The 20,278-nt window shown below is 36.8% G+C and overlaps 1 protein-coding gene across 1 annotated transcript in view; it reads left to right on the plus strand.

Moving 5' to 3' along the window:
• Nucleotides 1-872: 872 nt before the first annotated feature.
• The window catches only part of LOC145764343 (A disintegrin and metalloproteinase with thrombospondin motifs 3-like), a 39,788-nt gene continuing 20,382 nt past the window's right edge, over nucleotides 873-20,278 (plus strand). Inside the window, exons 1-6 of the mRNA XM_082575960.1 lie at nucleotides 873-1,014; nucleotides 1,720-2,267; nucleotides 3,856-3,985; nucleotides 9,233-9,346; nucleotides 10,710-10,846; nucleotides 15,038-15,121. Of these exons, the coding sequence (XP_082432086.1) occupies nucleotides 873-1,014; nucleotides 1,720-2,267; nucleotides 3,856-3,985; nucleotides 9,233-9,346; nucleotides 10,710-10,846; nucleotides 15,038-15,121 (1,155 nt within the window). The remainder of the gene's footprint in view (nucleotides 1,015-1,719; nucleotides 2,268-3,855; nucleotides 3,986-9,232; nucleotides 9,347-10,709; nucleotides 10,847-15,037; nucleotides 15,122-20,278) is intronic.

The raw sequence follows: 20,278 nt of genomic DNA on the forward strand, positions 1-20,278 counted from the left end.
TTAATAAAACTGTTTATAAAAAATTATTATGTGTGTTTGAAACACTGACCCAAAAAGCTAAGGTAACATTCAACAAAAAGGAAATCAATTTAAATTTTCCTAATTTTCGACAATCATGGAGTCTGAGCACCATGCCGAAAAATGAGTTAATAAGAAGCACAAAGAAGCACGTATTGAAGTAATACCACACAAGTCTTGTGCCAATCTTCCAGGAAATATATCACATGAGACGTAAAAAGATAAACAAAATACGCGCCAAATCAAACTAATCAGAAAACACGTAGCTAAAACGATGAGCCGCATGCGTATAATTGCTTATTCAGCGAGAGGTTATTGCTTATGATTTGTGGAACTTGAAAGACTTGCCATGGATGAAATTCTAAACTTTAGTTTACATTTTAAATGCATTGTCGATTATGTCTGCTGTTTACACACACAAAAAATGTTACCTTTTTTAGTGAAATTACGCTTGGACTCACGTTAGCAAAAATTTTTATTGTGAAAATACGTAAAGTTGTATTAATTTGAAATGTTTCATGTGTCACACTTATGACATATCAAGACCCCTTCATTTTGCTTTCAAACGAGATTTTATGCAGTTTACAACTTATAACGTTTACAGTTTTCTTACCTACAACATTTTGAATGAACAAAGCTAGGCTGGGATACTTGTCGCTGTCAAGAAAACTATGCTGCCATTTAATTGAAAAACGCTGCACCGCTGTTTTTATAGAATGACTGGTTCTGTTCATAAGCTGTTTAATCAGCACTGTTAGAAGTTATGTATAGACGTATAAAAGAACTGCTGTGCTGATATATTTTGTACAAACGAGAAACGGATGCGAATACCTCATAATTATAAATTGTCGGGAATGGCAAACCCACTTTTGTTTCTTTTATCCGGAAGAATAAGTCCTCTTTGCCGATTACTGCCACTTATTTTGCAAAAATCCTTGACTCAGATTAGTATTTCTACTTTTCAGGTTCATGGTGTACTGTATGGGACTTCCAACGGTAAGATAATAAGGCAGATTATGGTCGAGATCTGATTGTCCATTGTTGTAGTTTGAAACAGAATGACATCTATTATTGTATTCTGACTCTATTAAAGTATCAAGTTTGTATCAAAAATATCAAGCAGCGTTATTTTTGGGACAGGTTTTTTAAAATTATGTCATTTCAACTTGTTGCTCTCATATTCAAACTGGGGAACAAAGCAGAAGTGTACTTCGTAATTTGATTCTAGTTTGAATTAAACCTACATTATTCTATCTCTTATTGTTACGGAACTGGTCTGTGACCGCCCCAAAACTCGAAAATGCATCTATCAGTAATCTAATCTCCATGTGCTAAATGCAAGCAATGGATGACAAATTAGCCATATTTCGACTTCCTGTTCATCAAAGGAAACACGAAGTCTTAGCAACCGCATGCACTACTTTAACGTTTACCTTGCGTTGGGCCACGACCTTAAACTGATTGTAGAATCATAAAAGTTCAAATAATCTTTTCTTTAGTCGACCGCTAGTAAACAACACGAACAGGAAAATTTTACGATCTTGCTCAATATACTAAAATCTCAGCAAACAAATCTGAGATTCGTAACCTTTTTGCTTGTAACTCAACGCTGTTGAAGTCCATATTTGTAATAAAATGACCTTTATTGTAAACACGTTTGTTTGGATAAGGATCTCTGCATAACCGTTTTATCACTTTCAGATGACTTGAGGAAGCTTTTTCCGGAGCACGAAGTTGTTCAGCCGTTTGTGGTTAGTTACGGCGGAGAATTTATTTCACACGATCTAAAAAATGCCGAAGTGAACACCCACAAACATTATCTGCGAAGGCGAAGACGGTCCTTGCAAGATTTAGAGACAATAGAAGTAGACTTATCTTATAGAAATGTATTCACTTCTAACAGAAGCATTGATGTCCGGAATGACATGTTTTATGAGAATAACACTGACGTATTAGATGAATCAAATATTGAGGATAATCCGCTGGACAGTTATACTGCGTTTCACCAGCGAATTGTTCCTCCACCGTTTCCTAGGAAATATTTTCACTTCAATGTGTCAGCTTTCGGGTCAAGCCTTCAGCTCAGAGTTGAAACCAAGAGGAGACTTCTAGCCCCAGGTGCTAAATCTGTTCTTTTCACTGCGGACGGGGAAAGAATTGAAAAAGATTTAAATTCAGCATGTTTATTATTCGGCAAAGTCCCTCACCATTCTCACTCAAAAGTGGCAATTAGCAACTGCAATGGATTGGTAAGGTCTCAGAAATTTTTACACGGTATTTGTTACTATTTCTTCGCTAGAAATGCATGGTTTCCATTTTTTAAAACACCCTTTTCTGCTTTTGAACAAATGAGTCACATTCGATAAGCTGCATTAAGTTTATCAAGTTGATACGTTCTCTGACCACAAGCTGATTTTTTTACAACAATGTCGCTTCTTTTCTAGCCAGCCTATCATTTTTTTCACGTTGATTCAACGTCTGAATGTAAGAAACGACTGATTTCTTGGCTAGGTTTCCTCTTCTGTGACCTCCCACGTTAAAAGAGGCATTTTTTGTTTAAAGTTAAACTTTTTTTTTCTTGTGTGCCACCCGCTAATGATACGATATCACAACAACGTGGAGAAAGCTACCGTCGAAAACAATGTCGAGGTTCTGGGTCTCATCAGTGCAGTAATAGCTGAACGACTTTCTGGGTCTCATCAGTACAGTGATGACTGGATGACCTTTTGGGTCTCATCAGTACAGTGATGAAGGGCACCGAATACACTCATCAATGAAGAGCATGAGACCCAGAAGGTCGAAATACAGCTCTGTCCGCAGTTATCCTTCTTTATGAGTATTGATCTTTTTATTCAGTTGACTGTAATTTTTAAACAAGCCGCTTTGTTAGTTACGAGAACTAGGAGTATTCATTTTTGCAACCACCTCTTTTTGATGGAAAAACGTCAAATTTTCGCACTTTATTTTGACTTTAACGGCCACGAAAACAACATCACTTTAACGTCATGGGATAATTTTTTTTGTAACTTACACCTTTTTATAAAATCGCTATTCACTTGTGCGTAAAATTTTTGTTATAACGCCGAAGAACCTAATCTAGTTATGGTAGCGTGTAATTTTTACACACCTTCGACCTTGGGTGAAAAAAGGTTGAAGGCCCACACCCTGAATGTTGCAATGCAAGGCAAATTACCGCTTTGCGTTGACCCTACAGTACATTCGAATTTGGTCGCACAAAAAAATATTTGCTAACTGGGTAGTGTCGCCTGTTTTTTGTTATAAACTTGTGGTTTGCCGGCTTACACAACCTCCCCTGATATGGTGATGGGTTTGCATTTGTGAAATTTAAGTAGCACATTTTTTTTATTTGTTGACGGGTAATTACATTAACGCAACGTGTTAATTGAAAGCATGCTAGCCTGAAACCCCAATTGTGATTGATGTTTCGAAATTAAGGCTTCACTGAACACCAGCGACGACGTGTGTTAGCAGGTCTGCTGCTAAGCGCTGCCATTCCTCATCATGAACCTTTTTTTTCTCTTGGACTGGATTTCAGAGTTAATCTTTAAGATGACAATAAAGTCTACCACATCCATACTTGTAGGCTATTTTCGGGTGGGGTTGGGGTCTCTTTTCTACCTGTGGTCAAATTTCTTTGAAAAGTTTTTTTTTTATGAATTAAAATATAATTGGGAGCTATACTTGTTGTCAGTTTAAACTATTGTACTAGAATGCGACTTGGTTTTTGCTTCTTTTGGCTATATCACTTTTTATATTAGCTCATTGTTTAATGGTACTTTAATGTTGCCCAAGTTTTGAGGTTGGTTTTCTGTGCAGGCAGGTCTCATTCAAACTGAAAATGACGAGTTTTTCATCGAACCAATAGAAGAGCAGGAGGATGTTGACGTACCACAGCGTCACGTGATATACCGAAGATCGGTTGTGCGTTCGGAAAGTATCGGAAAACGTAAGTGCCGAAATTATCGGTAAGCGCAAAGTTTCCTTTCCTCATTGAGTAACAAATCTTCAAGTTGCTTTGAAAGCTTTTTAAATGTAATTCTTTCATCCATTAGTGTTGTAAAAAATCCAATTATTTTTTTCTTATTGCTTGGGAGTGAGTTTGCTTAAAAAAGCTAAAAAGTGACTTGTTGACAAAACAGTGATTGGAGTACAACTATTTCAAAGTAGCAATCTAGCAATTGCAAAACTCCTATTTTAGCATCGTTTTCTAATCCACTCCGTCCTTCTTGCATACCTACGCTTTTTTGTTTCATTTACAAATGGCAAAATAAAAAAGATATTTAAAGTTAAAGCGTCGTTAAGTCTTTGGACTTATCTGCTATCCAAAATTTAAACTTGAACAGCCGCATTCAATTTTTTTGGAGTGAACGCCGGTGCGCTCCTACTTTTATTGTCCCCTTTCCTACCTTCCTTGCATGTAGGGATGCAGGCCGAGAAGAAAATACGGAGTTAACTGCTAAATGCTTTACAGCATATAATCATAAACAATCAGTTGATTAAAGCAAAGTTAAATATCTTAAGTGCTTTAGAATCTAAAGTTTAGATCCCTTTCTTCATTAAACCATAAACAAACAATTGTTTATGTCTGTTTATGGTTTAAAAGAGTTACCTCTCTACCCAAATTGTATTCTTCATTAAAGGTAACAAACCGCAAATAATAATGTGGAAGCAAGCAGGTTTCAAAGTTTTAAAAAGCATCAATTTGATGATTGAGTGAGATGTCACATTCGAAAAAATTTGTGGTCTGCTACATTCTCTCTCTTGGTGTATGTTCTCTTAGACACATCAACTTTGGAGTGTTTTTATTGAAAAAAAACTTTGATTGACATCTTCAGTTTATTTGCAATGTTCAGAAACAATTTCTAAACTTGCATTGTGTACTGGTTGCGTTACAACATTCCGAGTGGTGTTATCACAGCAAAAGCCACAATAAGGGTCGCCTGATTACAGACATCTTTTCGTGAGCGACCGGAAAGGGAATCCTTTAGTCATTGTGATGAAGTGATTTGTTTGTTGACGAAATCCTTTTCCAACCTGCCGTTCATAATGTGATATTTAGATGACGCGGTTTTTTGACTTTGCTGCGGTTTTCATGCAGACTACCAATGTGTGTATTGTTGAGAAGCATCATTTTAGTCGGCCCAGGCCTCAGTGTTGACAGCTTGCGGTTTTTGTGATCGAAAGATAACGTAAAGGCCTGCACCGGTCATTAGTCTCGAGATTTTACCGGTTTACGTTCATGTTATGTTTTCATACATAGGCGAACATGATTCGAAAATGGTTCACCTGTCAACGCTGTTAGAAAAAAAAATCAGTTTTTATTTGTTTTCTAACTAATGGCGTTAAAATTTTGTAAAACCCAAATTTGACTTTAACCTGATCTACTGTACTGTTAATGGTGACTGCCATGACTCATTCACACTTATACCCCCAGTGTGGTTATCAGCTGAAGATGCAGGCAACGCTTCAACTTACTTAAAAATTCGTGAACCATTTTGCAGTTGCTAACATTGGAATGCGTTAAATAGTTATTAATTGAGGGATTTGCGTAATACAAGTGAAGCTTGAAAAGTCTTATCAGACTTAATGATCAACTGATGAGAAAAGAAGCCCAGAAAGCCGAAAACTTCTCTTGTGTGTTCCCTGTTTTCCTGGCATTTTATCGACTTACTTTTCACCACTTGACTCAGAAACTTTCAAGTTCATTTCCTCAAAAGCTTCGTCGATGAATCAGACAAGTGCCTTGAATTTTTAGAAAAATATTGAAACTACAGGCGCAGCATCATATTTTCCATTATGTTTGTAAGTTTAACATCGTGGAGCACTTGGAACACAATTAAGATAATTCAGAATTGTTTTGCCATTCTACAATCACACTCATTTCTTGCAGTGAGTAGTTTTACGCTGTTGCAAACACATTTTCGTTCACACGTTTCGATTATTCAGCGATGTTTAGAAGAAAAGGATTGCGGACTTGGTTTGCTGACTGTTAAATATGGTATTGACAAACAAGTTTCAATTTGAATAATTCAGTGATTTGTCAGCATCTATTTTTGAATTCCCACGATGCTTGTTTGGTGACATACGTGTAAGAAATAAAAGTCATGCGAAATTTGTTTTGTTTTTCACCTGTCACACCAGTGATCAATTTAAAAACAACTTGCATTCAAAACTGAATTTCAAGCAATTCTTAAATCTACTTAGCCAGAAAATCAGTACTTTTCATATTGATTTCACGTCTGCATACTTTGAATCAATGTAAAACAGGACTGGTTTGGTGGGGGAGGAAGCAGTTTTTGTTATCATTACGGTATTCCACTGTTTTGGATTGACAGGCGAGCAATTGCTTGAAAGTTCAGTATTGTTCAGTTGTTTGCGTAAGGTGGCAATAAAATAAATGATAAAAAATTCTGTGAAACACTCCCAATCACTTTCTAGTTTAATGATATTGACCACAACGAATAAAACAGCTTGGCAAGCCAACTCAATCGGCTAACAATCTAGTGCAGTTATGAAATTCCTAATACTTTCAATCTACCCAGCTGGCAACATTACTCCTTCTTACATTGGTTTAACGTCTGTAAACGAAAAAAATGCTAGCTGGGTGAACCTGCGGTCAGACTTCACTACCTGAAGTCTGGTGACCAGGATTTGTCACTTTCCAATACAATTATACAAAAATAATTTCTTGAAACTGCGCTTCACTTTTTCATACGATTCGGATATTCCCAATTTTTGAATATTGCTTAAATAGTGCAACCAGTTCCGACGTTGTTTATAGACATTACACATTCATATGCCGATCAACAATTGTAAATATAAGAGGTCAGAAACACGCTTTAAAGTGTTATTCCCACTTTTATCGAAGCAAAAATGTTAAGCTAGAGTGTCTTAGCTGAGAAAAGTTTTTTTGAAGCAGAAAATATTTCTATTCTAAAGATTTTGTCTGATTTAGATCCATTGTCACGAAAGATTTGTAATATTTCAGTTTGTTGTTGTTTTCTATATCTGTTCCTTGTTTTGTAAACAAATTGTACTATTGTCAGCTAATAACAACATAACTTCGTCGATTTGTAATGCACCACCGCTCTAGTTATTTTGTTCCCTCAATAATATTATTATGTTGAAATGCCACAGACAAGCTTGTTATGAATGTACTTCCAATCATAAATCAACTTCCACTCCTCCATAATTTTTCCATACCCCTGGTCCAGAGCCCGATTACCAAAATGACACATTGGCACGTCCTTTATCTGCAACTGTCTGATTTTTTTTTAAAAGCTTTTTGATAAATGTTTCGCAGGACTTACATGAATTGCATGTTGTATTGTACCTAAAACTTGGCATTAACTAACTTCCCAAATGTGTGTTGTGATCATTTCCCCATGCAGTGCCGGTCTTTGGGGTGTGCAAACCGTGCGATCGCACAGGGCCCGCAAATTAGGGGGCCCACAATTTACTCAGAAAATGCAGTAATTTTGTCATTTTCAATGGAAAATTCAACAAAGGAATTAGCAACAAGAAAACATAGAGACTCAACGGGTGCAACCTATTTCGTCCCCTGAACATTTTGTACCCTGAAAAGATCGAGAAAAAAAACAACAGAGCCGAAGTTGCTGATTGGAGTTGCCGCATACATTTCAAAATTTCTCGATCTTTTCAGGGGACGAAATAAGTCGAAATTTGATTTTGTTACTCCGATTTCAGGGTACGAAATAGGTTGCATCCAGACTCAACATAGAGACATAGCTTTATTTCCGAAAATGCCAAAGAAAGCATGATCTTATCCTTTTGCTATGCCACCGGGCAGCACCATTTTACAGTAATATTCATACCCAAATTTTTGTTGAACATGCTCTCGGAATGCCCCAAATTCAAAACAATTGTTCAAAATTTTCTGGGGGAGGCCCCCTTCCCCTTTCAAAATATCTAGCTACGCTACTGAATTGGATCATTGTCATTGGGGCCCTCAAAGCATATTCCGCACAGGGCCCTAAATACCCTAACACCGACACTGCCCTATGGTCAGGTATCCCACATATTAATCATTGTTGAAGGTTTTTGAAACGATAAAGTTTTCTTTTAACTGTCAAAGTTTGAAGCACGAGCAGTAATTTCAGCGTAAAATCTTCTGTATGGCCAAAAAACTTGTCACAATTGAGATTAAATTCAAGTGTTTGGATCGTTGGTACAAGATAATGCTCCGTGGCAGAACGATTTGATGACCTTTTTTAGAAAATATAACGCTCTCTGTATCACAAAGGTCTGTACTTGACCCTTCTTGATCACGTGACGAATGGCCGTGAGAACACACCTGTGCGCGATGACGTCACGATCTTTGTGTGTGGCTGGCCATGGAGTACAGAACGATGCCACCTGTTACGAGCCTTGACAAGGCTATTGACTCTTTGTCTTCCAGAAGGCAATTTATTTGAGTTGCGTGTTTATTAATAAAAAAATGGCATTTTTCTTCGTTGTACTTCAGCTCTTTTACGTTATAAATATTATGCTGGAAAACTATGTTTATGATGGCAACATTTCCAAGTCTTTAGGTCGCTTCACGACTTTCCTACTGGGACCACAAAGGCTGTGTGGCCTCTTAAATTGGCGACTGGGGGGTACAGGTTTTTATTTGAACTGCTTGCCTGTAGTTATTTAAACTTCTGAGAAAGTAGATATTATGAGTTAATTACGGCTCACCTGGTTGGATAGTGCTTTGACCTGAGCATTCAGACAAAAGAGACGATTTAACAAAAGTCGTGTTTTCTATGTATACAGCTTAAAACAGCGGGGAGTAAGTAATGTTTATTTTTTTCTTAATTTTCTTTTTATTGTATTAACTCTGCCACGTTTTTCGTTTCAACGTCTCGGGAAAAAATGCCTTTGCCAAAAAAGATTCTTATCACGAAGTCTTTTCCCTTTAACTGGATATCAGACAAGTAAACTGTAAACTGTTTATGGCACGAATTAACGTTAATTACAGTTGATATTCTATCAATTGAAAGCAAGATCAGATTGCTAATGAGCTTTCGACCCCCCTGACATTAAGAAGTTGTTTATTTAAACTTTTCGGTTTGATTTACACCAAAAACTGAGTTGGGTATTATTCAAAGGGATGGAATTTGTCATGCGTCGAAAAATGCATCAGCGAACGTTGCAATAATGAAACGTAAATGACTTTCGCCTTTAACAGCGTTTTCTGAATGTGTAGGAATGGACAGAGAAAGGGAAAAACGGGATCTCGACCCAAATCAATCTGTTGAGTCATTGGGCAACTCTGTGGAAAAGGTGCTGAGTGAAAATCAAGGTATGCTGCTGCAAGAGAACACTTAAAATATTTTAGCGCTAAGTAACAAATTTTGAGATAAATATAAACGATGACTTTCTTTTTCGTTTATATCCCGTACATTACAAGCCGTGAAGGCTGACGGAGTTTTGGCCGAGTATCGGTTTTAAACCTAGCTTAGGTGCTGTTTTTGACGCATATGGCATTGATGATGTGATCATTTATAGAATGCGGTCTGCGGTACTTGGCATTGGAATGCAAGAACATATTTAAACAAGCTGTAATCGTGTTCCTATTGATATCTACGATTCATGCGATAAATAGTGGTTCTGTCAGTCAAACCTCTCTGTTTAACTACTTCGATAAAACCTCGACGTTTATTTCATGTGAACTTATCGCAAAGTTCACTCCTGGGAACCGTGGTAGAAACACTGCACACACTGGTTTTTGAACGTGTTGTAGAAAAAGGTTTCTTACTGTTATGGTGAATTTATTCCCCACGTTTTAAACGCAAAGTCACGCAAAAGCAATTCTTTTTTATTGCAGAGTGTACATAAATAGACTTGTTCGTGTAGAAATTGCTTCACAATGACGTTGTATAACAAAAACTTAGAGAAAAAAAATTACCTGTTTGCTACAGATCAACGGTCATGGCCTCCAATGCAAACACTGCTAGTTAATTGCGGCAACACAAGGCTACGCGCTTGAAAGATCACACACTAAGATTGGAAAGGGCGGTCCCACCTAAAAATATACTCGCGGAAACTTCAAAGCGATAATCTGTGAACATAGTTTGTCATCGGTGACGATTAATCCCAGATTATGAATGGCCAAAAAAAAACAATTGTCATAAACTTTCTATGATGTCTTCATAATCGACGATTTTGCTTTTGCTTCATCACGAGTTGAATAAAGAAAAAGATGTCGCTTCTGCCCATGTTAACGTTATTTGAATGAGTTCGATTTCAGTGCTGTGCATTTCAAATGGCAGTATGTTTAGCTGAGAATCTTTTTTCGATAGTTTAATCAAAGTATATTTGATGTGATCACGGTTGGCTGGATGTTTGTCTGCTGAAGTTAATTCGCTGAAAGCAAAAAATTTTCGTTATTTAAGCGTAAACGTTTTTTTCACTTTCTGTCATTTCAAATTTCATCTCGAAGTCGATTGTTTCGACACATCATCAACTTAACTACTTAAAACCAATTTTTGTTAAAATGATATTTTTCTGACACTTTGCAGAGCCTACAACATTGTCCATGCGAAAATTGCTCATTATCCATACCCAGCCGCTTTTTCCATTCCATGCTATGTAACTAAAGCAATAATAACGCAAATAAGAGTAAAACGTTGCATAAATACTTTCATATGCATTGCTTTTGACAGGCAGAATCCACAAGCACAAGCGCCATACAAAACGGAGCGAGTACAACATAGAAATCTTGCTAACTGCAGATAGTGAAGTCGTCAATTTTCACGGAAGAAATCATGTCGAAAACTATCTTCTCACTCTGATCAATATCGTGAGTAGAATGTGTCAACAATGTGCTTGCAGACTGCGGATACACAGAATTTAACAAGGGTTCGCTTCAGCAAAAGGCTAATAGGGACAAAAATTTTGACATTGCTTTATTCTTGAGTGTAGTGAGCACCATGTTTCCAATACTTAACCCACTTGTGTTGCTTTGTCTTGTTTGTCTATGCCATGGTACAAAACAAATTGGGCTTAGCATGGCCACCTAATTTTAAGGTTGAAATAATAAAACACATGAATTAGTTGACAGTGTTTACGAGGTATGAGTAAATATGTAACTTTGCCTGTGCGCTATGTCTTGTCATGTCGTGCCCAATTTCATTGAGATGCAATCCGCAAGTAAAAGTGTGTAAAGGATTTTTCACATCAGAAGTGCTAGCCTGAATTGACATCCAGTTTTAATCCGGTGACGTCCCCGTTACCGAGAGTGGCCGGGTCCACTTTGATATGCCGCAATCGCTTTCACACATCAACCTGTCCAAAGCCGACCTTGCTGTTTTCCTCCTCAAGTTGCCTTACGCAGAGAAAAGAGGCTACTACAGAACTGCCAAACTGTGCTGTTTTGTTTCAAGACATGCCGAAAACGTATCCTTTTGGTGGACGAAGAATGATGCCTACGACAGTGTAGTCTCTCGTCCCTTACTGATGTGTACATTTGCAAGAAGTGGATTTTTAAAGACAAAGAATTATTGACGAGGAAGTTTTGTTATTCGTGAAGCAGTTTTATCTCCAAGGGCAATAATATCGTGTGAAAATGGATTGTTTTTGCACCTAGAAACAAATAAACGACTTTTTCCGTTTGGCATTTTGCGTGTCCCAGGCAGCAAAATCAGTCATTTTTACATTGAATTATAGTGTGGAGTGTTGTGCAGATCTATGTACTCATTCGGCAAAATCAATCCTTTTTGCATTGGTTCAACATGTGCAGAAGTTTGATTCAACACAGTCTGCAGACGTCAAATTAATGCAAGAAAGGAGTAATTTTTTGACTGCAATGATATCAAACGTTCTTTATCTCATGACGCTAATCAATCATGATTTGTCTTGTTTCCTTGACGAGAATTTACATTGTTTTTATAGGAAGTAGATCATAAACTGTTTGGTAATCGCATTACACTTGACAGCCCTTTTGCCATTATTGACTCAAAATGAGAGAATTCTAAGAATTTTCCCCCGCCATTCAGCAACCGCATTTTTGCGTTATCTGACGTGCAAATTACGTTCAACTTAGACACTGAGAACTGAAGATATAAGTCAGGAAAGCGATAAAGTCATTATTTTTAAATCAAAACCTAAACAACTTGCGATGTTAAAAGTTTGTAGCAAACCGTGATATTTCTTGGTTGAGTCATTCAAAGCTAGTGCTGAGATTAGTGTGTCTTTAGTTGACAGGCAGGCCCGATATCATATCAGAAACACGTTGGTCCGACATCTCTGGACTACGTCTAGATGAAAAAGATCACAATTTTTGGTTTCCCGGATACCGCTTTTCAAAGATAGCTTACACAAGTCGGTCAACAAACACAAACAAATTCTTGCGTAAATCAAAAACTTTAAAGCGTGCTTTCGTTTTACAAGGCCATTGACGTCAAGACCATTGACGTAATTCGGACTACCTTGCATTTTCGCGGATCATACTAATTGCAGCAAAAGAAAAAAGGTACCAAGTTGCTTGTTGCTACACCAATGGGGAATTCAACCGGTCTTTTGTTCGAATGCAGAAACTCCATTGCATTTTACGTGTTCTTCAGTTTTGGTAAACACTACCGCTGAAAATGGATTTCTATTTTAAGACATAAACATTTTCTTTTTTGGTTACAATACACAAGTGAACTTAAAAATCTTCAGCTGCGTACTCACAGATGAAAGAAAGTTTGTAGGCAATTATTACATCATTGTGGTATTATGCCAAGCGCAATCTAGCATTTACTTGTTTGTAAAACACAATTTTTTCCCAGCATCGCTGCATCGATTGATCTCGCAAAAGATACACGTTCATAGTGCCCAAGCCGAACCATTTGGGCTAGATTTTGCGCCAGGGAACGGTTATAACAGACTTGCATTGTGATATGTGGCAGCCAGCATCCGCTAAAAGCGGATCTAATCGTATAAACACCAAAACATGATCACACTGTAGGATCTGATAAAAAATCAAATCAAACGTTCAATTGAGATTAGTTCAGATAAGAGCTAACACACGTTACAACCAATTTGCGTCTATTTAATGTCATCAAGCGTTTAATCCATATAGTAAGTAGCAACATTACCGAACCCTTCAAGATACCGTCAAACGAAAAAAGTTAGAAAACTTCACTTTGACGTTGCATAACGTTCGCACAGCCTTTTGGATTTTGAGTTGCACCAGTGATGAAGTGTTATCACTTTTCTTTGGATCATTTCAATTTCAGTGTCAAATATTTTGGCTAAGTTTTAGATAAAATCTTTGACCTCAAAGATCAAGAAAAACGAACAAACATTTTGCCATCTATGAATGAAAAGTTCACTTATTGCACATATACTTTTTTAACCGTTTTTCGTCGCCATTATAAATGCTAATTGCTACTATTTTTTAAGTGAAGATTAAGGAAGCAAAAAAAGGTTTCAACTGATATGTTTTTGTTTATGAAAGGAATGGTCAATCTTTTGCCTCTTCTGCCATAGCTTTTTTAAACTTTTTTATTTTTATTCTTGCCGAGTGTTATAATAGTAATTCCTTGGTCATACAAAGATGCTCAGATTGGTTCAGCGGAACAAAATCCGACTGCTTACCCAACCTGTACCGAATTATTCACTCAACGAGACATAATCTTTAACACTAAGCATTCGGCATTGCACGGACGTTTACATGTGTGAAACGTTAATCTGGGAACCAAGCTTCGTTTACTCTCTAGTTTTATAGTACAAACGTGACCATTTTAACACAATTTGCTTGCATTAAAAGCCTAAAATGGCTCAGTTCCATTAGAATATTTGACCTTTTGACCTGTTGTCGCCCATGTGATTTTTGCAGCTGAAACATAGTCATGTCAACAAGAAAAACGTTTTATATTTTTGTTTCGGTTTAGTTAACTGTAGAATCACAACAACATTTTGTTATTGTAATACTTTCTTTATTCATCGCATATTTAAGTTACCGCAAGTTATTTTTTGTGCCACCTTCTGGTGCGGGTCTGCTACTATTCGGTGAGTCCGATTCGGTGAGTCCGATTCGGTGAGTCCGATTCGGTGAGTCTGATTCGGTGAGTTCCTAACCTCTAATCCCTAACCCTAAAACGGCAATGATAATTAGGCCACGGTACCCGATAATTTAAAAAAAAAATTGAAAAAATTAGTTAAGGGATCGGACTCACCGAATCGGACTCACCGAATCGGACTCACCGAATCGAACTCACCGAATTGGACTCACCGAAACGGGCCATTCCGTTCTGGTGCAAACCCCCACCTACGCTACTACAATTCTTTACCTCTCATCTATCATTAGATGTCAATATTTCAAGTTGGGCCGATCAGTTATAATGCTCTACCAGTGTATCTGCAAATTAAAATTTTAGAAAGTGATGATTACATTACCAGCAATACATTTTGCTGTCAAATTTTCAAAACCAATTGACATAGTCAATTTGGTAAGTGATGATTGCTTTTTTGTGTTCTTTAAACCTGCTGACGTATTGTGCAGTGTGATGCTAGTTATAACTTCTAATAATATCAGGAATACTATTAAGACTTCAATGAAAAATGTTTTTTTTTTTCGAAATAGTTTGAAATTAATTTTGTTGGTGTTCCAAAGATCACATTAGCGGATTTTTCCGTTTAAAAGTTCTAAAATCGTCAAGGCTATTTTCATTCTATTAAGCAGAAACCTGGTCGGACAAAACTTGGTTTCATCAAAAGAATCTGGTAGGCCAATCGGAAAACAGGATTAAGGATTGAAACGAGGAAAATGGCATAGGTTTTATTGTATTGGAGTTTGTCTCAAGAACTCTGAGACATTCATAATCTTATAATGATGCATAAAAGTCTACTTAACGTAAATCATAATAATTGATATTGATGCTAATCTGGCCATTCAATTCTCCATCAACAATTATCAAATTTTGATTGACACTCTTCTGTTCGTCGTGTGCTTTTTTAACTTGTAAACACTGTAAAACAACGCTAATAATTGCATTTATTTTTGTAGGTGGATGAAATATACCACGACAGCTCCTTGGGTGAGCACATTAATATTGTTCTGTCAAGACTTTATCAACTCGATGAAGAACGAGTAAGTTATTTTTTTTGCATTTTATCGATTTGGTGATAACTAAAGTTTATGCCAACTCGTTCATTCTTCCTCCGATTTGTGGTGTTTGCTAAAATATGTAAACTTGTTCGTCAAAAGTTCATTTTTATTTCCAACAAGTCTCGCAGCAGCTACCTCACCATTTTTTTTTTTTATAAAAAATGCTAAACGATTGTAATACTGTAGTAATATTTACACATTACTGATTTCCGGTTATTGCAATTTAATATTTTTCATCATCAAAACTGAAAGATTTTATTAGCAAATCAAAACGTGTAAAAATTGTATTAATTACATCATACACTGGAAGTGGTTTGAAGGGTCGTTTCAACTAAGATAGCCACAAGATACCAACATCATCCTTATTTTTATTTCCGTCCATCAAAGCAAAAAAAACAATATCACTTGCCACAACACAGCAGGGATCTGGAGAATGGTAGAAGCGACAAAGCGCGAGCGTTAAATTGTACGCGAGAGAGAAGCAATTTACTAAACACAAGGATTTCGGCACTGTCGCAACACCTTGACGTTACGTGTTTACTAACAGAGGTCTTATTTAGCATACATTGTGTTAAATCCCAGCATTGTGTTAAATCCTTTCGACTTTGCCGCTTAAGACTATTATGCGTTTGAGGATGTTTTGAAAAAAGGGCCGTGTTTCCTCGTGTCAACCACATTGGCTTTTGCCTGTCTAAGTCACCCTGAGCAAACAATAGGATGCGATGTGACTGTCAACAAAAGTAACGTCACCAGAAAGCAAGCAATAACGAGTTCCGAGAAAATGGCGGTAATGCAGAAATGGTGACTTCTTTTTGCACTCCTTTTTTTCTTAAAAATTTCGTTTAGTTTATATTTTGTCGATTTAAAGTTTTATGTTTGTGAAGAACACAATTCTACTAACTCTAAATATGACATCAATTCAGCAAAAAGTTGCTTAAATTGGTATGAACACAACATAATTTCACAAATGATTAGAAATTGTCTTTACAAAAGGTTTGTTTTTTTATTAAAAACATGGCTTTAATTTTCGCTGAATCAATGATTACATCACGATTTTCTTGGAGAACCCGTGAAGTTTAAGACTGACAAAAGATAAACTTTGATTGTGAGAAAACTTGTCATTTCTGATTAACCGAGCGATCTTGTACTGGCCCGGTTACTTGCCACCTCAAGACAAGGTGAAAGGTCTTAGTTGAGTTATAAACCACTTGACCATTTGGCTTTGTATGCTTGTTGGCGTGCATTGTTATTTCCATTGTCATTTTTTAAATTAGGGTAACACTTATAGAGTTATATCAATTTGTGTAGACTTTTAAACAAATATAACACTTTCTAAAACAGAAAACCTGTTCAATTTCACGTTTATTAAATGTTGTTTGCCATCATAAAAACAACTATTCTTGCAGGATGAGTTCAGATATCGCAAATTGTCAAATAATAATCGCAAATTGATAGCTCTGGTTCAAATTATAGGCATTTGTAAAGATTTTGGGTGGAGCAACTTCCTACTGCTACACGCCATGTTGAACCGTCTTCTAATGTTCCAAAAGCAACTTTGCTTTGTCATTGTTATAGACCCTGTGATTGATATAAGAATAATTTGAATGTGGGTGACCTGGTTACGTGTAGGCTACTGTTGTGTTTTTGGTGTTCATCGCAGCAGTATACGTTGTTTTATGTAATTTTTGTGTTGATATTTTTTATATCTTTCTCTTCAACAAAGCTACTTCTTGCGTCGGCTGAAGTGATAAACAGTAACAAGAGCCATTTGTTGTCCATTGTGACGACACAGAGTGCAATTGCAGATGCAACACAATAGACAACTAGACGCAGCGATAGATAAAGCCTATATCATATAGTCATCGAGACAATTGTCTCCACTTCGGCATGTCATCAAGTGTTTTGCGAAGATGCAACCACTTGCTCGCGGGCGGTTTTGAACCGTTGTCCTTTCGAGCATTGTGCAAGCGCTCACACCACTCGGCTACGACTTTTACACCATGATTCCAATTAGCAAAGCAATCCTTTTTGATTGATTTACCATCTGGAGGCGCACAAACAATATGAAAAAGGTTGGTTTTCTTGCTGGTATCATGTCTAACTTTATAAATCTCTTCCTTCTACTAGTCCTTTTTTTCTTCTATGCGACCTTCTAGGATTCTACTGAGATGCACTGCGATTTACATATACAGTGCTAGCAAAACTAACTGATTTATTTGTGGACACGTAGATAGGCTTTTTTGCTTTCCCATCCACAATATTATCTTCTTTTCAGCCATAGAGATAGGTCTCAGCACGAAAAAGAACATCAGATTACATTGCAACAACACCTTTATATTGGATTTGCTTCCAAATTCAACTCTATTGTGTGCTGCACACAGCTTATTCTGTATGTGCATTGTGCAATGTCAGGGCTGGACCGGCAAACTACGGGAATTCCCCTTTCAGATTACCGGGTTTAAACTCAAATGATTTTGCTCCTTTGCCATGTCATGGGAAGATAGTGCAATCATGCCCAACTGACAACGTCACAATTTTTAAGTTTGCTTGACATAGTAAAACCTTGAGTCAACGTAAAACTTGAAATACTTTTCTCGGATAACAATGTGTAAACTGCGGTGCCACTTTTGCAATGCCCTATTTGTTATGTCTGCTACCAAATATTCTGGTTTGAGAAAGTGCATTGGGAAGACGAAAGCTCTTACAACCGTTGATAAGCTAGCTTATTTTTCCATTAAGTTTTCCGAAAAACAAGCGCAATTAAAATTGAGCTCGCCACCCCATTGGTCACAGGCGCATAAGCACTTCACAATTTTTGGTTGAATTCTTACGCCAGTCCAACTTCCACTTTCATATCTTATCAATCTTTGTTAGTTATTTGGTTTGTTTAACATCGTTCTAACATCTTTGTAAATTAAAGTAGAGTTTCGTAATTGTTACAAGTCATTGTCAGGATTAAGTCTTATCTCGAACGCCTGTGAGAACACTGGCTGCCATGATTGGGAGATGGTTACGTTTTTCTCTGATGTACTTCAGATCGGTTGGGATGGCGCAATGTGCGGTGCGGTTTGATGGCGCAACGGATAAGGCGTTGACTTTCCAATTATGTAAACCTGGTTCGACTCCCGGCTTCAGCTGGTTGTTGAAAACACCGCTTACCTCTACCTAGGGTGTAATAAATTGAGTGGGCATAATTGCTGCAGGAAAGGCAGCCGATGGAAAGGAACTGGCCACCCTACTCCCCTTAGTGCCGAAGGCTTAGTACAATAAGAACCTTATCTTCTCATACCCGACACTTGAATTAAGTATGGGACCCCCTTTACCTTACTTTAGATCTCCACAAAGTTTTTATTAGGCTTGTGTTTGAGGCTCTCGAAAAATATCTATCCATCTTGTTAAACGTTTGTAATTGTACCGTAGTTCACGATTTACGATTTTTAATGTAAGGAATCTGTAGCTTGATTGAGAGAATTTATTGTTTTATGAGCATTAGCATCGAAAAGCAAATCAAGTCACTGACTATATTCTGTAGACGTAGTTGAAAAATGCTAAAAAATCTTTTTCTTTTGTGCCAATATAAGGTTGATATAAGTGCATAGCCAACTGGTGGTCCAGCAAAAGGTACAAAGGATTATACGAAAGCGCTTGAGATCTTTTCAAAGAAGTTCTCATGATATGTTTTGTGGTTAATTTTTGACGGTTTGTTTTCAACTGTTATTTTTAGAACAAAGCTGTTTAAAATTTCTTCGTGTTTTTGTGGATTATTTCGATGTTGTTAATACCAAAACCTACTAATGACTCAATTTTGTCAAATTCTCCACTGCTTCGAAATTCTGATGAATCTGTACTTGACTGCAAATTTTAAGAATCTAGATTATCAAAGGCACCGCCATGTTGTCTTCAAATAATAAGACGAAAATCATGAGTTTAAATTTGTATTAAGCGGTCGCTTATTTCTTGTATTCTGTTGGAAATTTATCACTTCAGCCATAAAACCTTTTGGATGTTGTGTTTTTTTTTGTGCCATATTTGTCGTTTGCAAGAAATGTCGCCCGGCAGTGTTTACTTTTAACTGGCAATGCGATGTTTTTCGAATCGGAGAAAGTATTTCAGAAATAAACAAAAATTCAAATCATTCAAACAATTCGTGATTAATTTGTACAAAATCGGAGTAAACAAGCTCAAGCCTGATTGGGTTGGCTCAAAAATAGGGTGGCCAGTCGTATGTAACTTTTAAACAGCTGTCAAATAATACATGCTCTTCAATTCAATCATCCTTTTGTTTTGAAATGCAACCAAGAAAGGATGTTCCTCATCTACAAAGCTGTCAGTTTTGTATAAGTTATCGTCGTGTTTTTAGTGGAAACTAGCGAACTTCTGTGTTCGTATAAGGAGAAATATCTAATCTCGTAAAAAACGTTTCACCCAACTGGCCTGGCATTGTTGTTCTTTAATTTCCAGGATGGACTTTGCATTGATTTCAATAAAGATAACATTGTCGATTGGCTGGTTGCACGTCTCGAAATTCGACTTTATAGAAATAGATGATGAGAAAGCTTAACCTATAAAATTATTATATAGAATACTAAGCAATAAAAGCTATTAATACTACGAAAAGTGCTCAATGCCAAGCAAAAAGACAAGATCCCAAACAAGTTTGAAACAGACTGTAGAAATGATTAGAGAATAGTAACTAAATTTGATGTAATTCATACTGTATAATTCAACATGATCATTGGTCATAACGACGATAAATGTACCAATAGAGATTACAGACACATTTCGTCACTTGTATTGTGTGGCCCAACAGTGAGAGCGTTTAACGGATGCTCCAAAAGTCATTGGTTCGACGCCCACTGGCTGCAGGTAGTTGTGGTAAAGTGGTAGCAAAACAATGGCGTGTCAAAAAGTGGTCTTAAAATTGGCATTGTTGCTTTTCTATGAAATTAGTACAACTTTTTAACTACTAAACGTGGGTAAGGCTGGGCAAGGACAATTATGGTAAATGTACCGAATAAATATTGCTTTTAGTTAGGTTTTGTGGCAATGTAAATTTATCATTACACAACAGAATCCATACATTCACAGCATGTTCAAATTATTTTCAGGTGCTTTTAATAATAAAGTCATGTTTTGCTT

The sequence above is a fragment of the Aplidium turbinatum genome, chromosome 2, assembly GCF_918807975.1.
Source record: "Aplidium turbinatum chromosome 2, kaAplTurb1.1, whole genome shotgun sequence".
Lineage (NCBI taxonomy): Eukaryota > Metazoa > Chordata > Ascidiacea > Aplousobranchia > Polyclinidae > Aplidium > Aplidium turbinatum.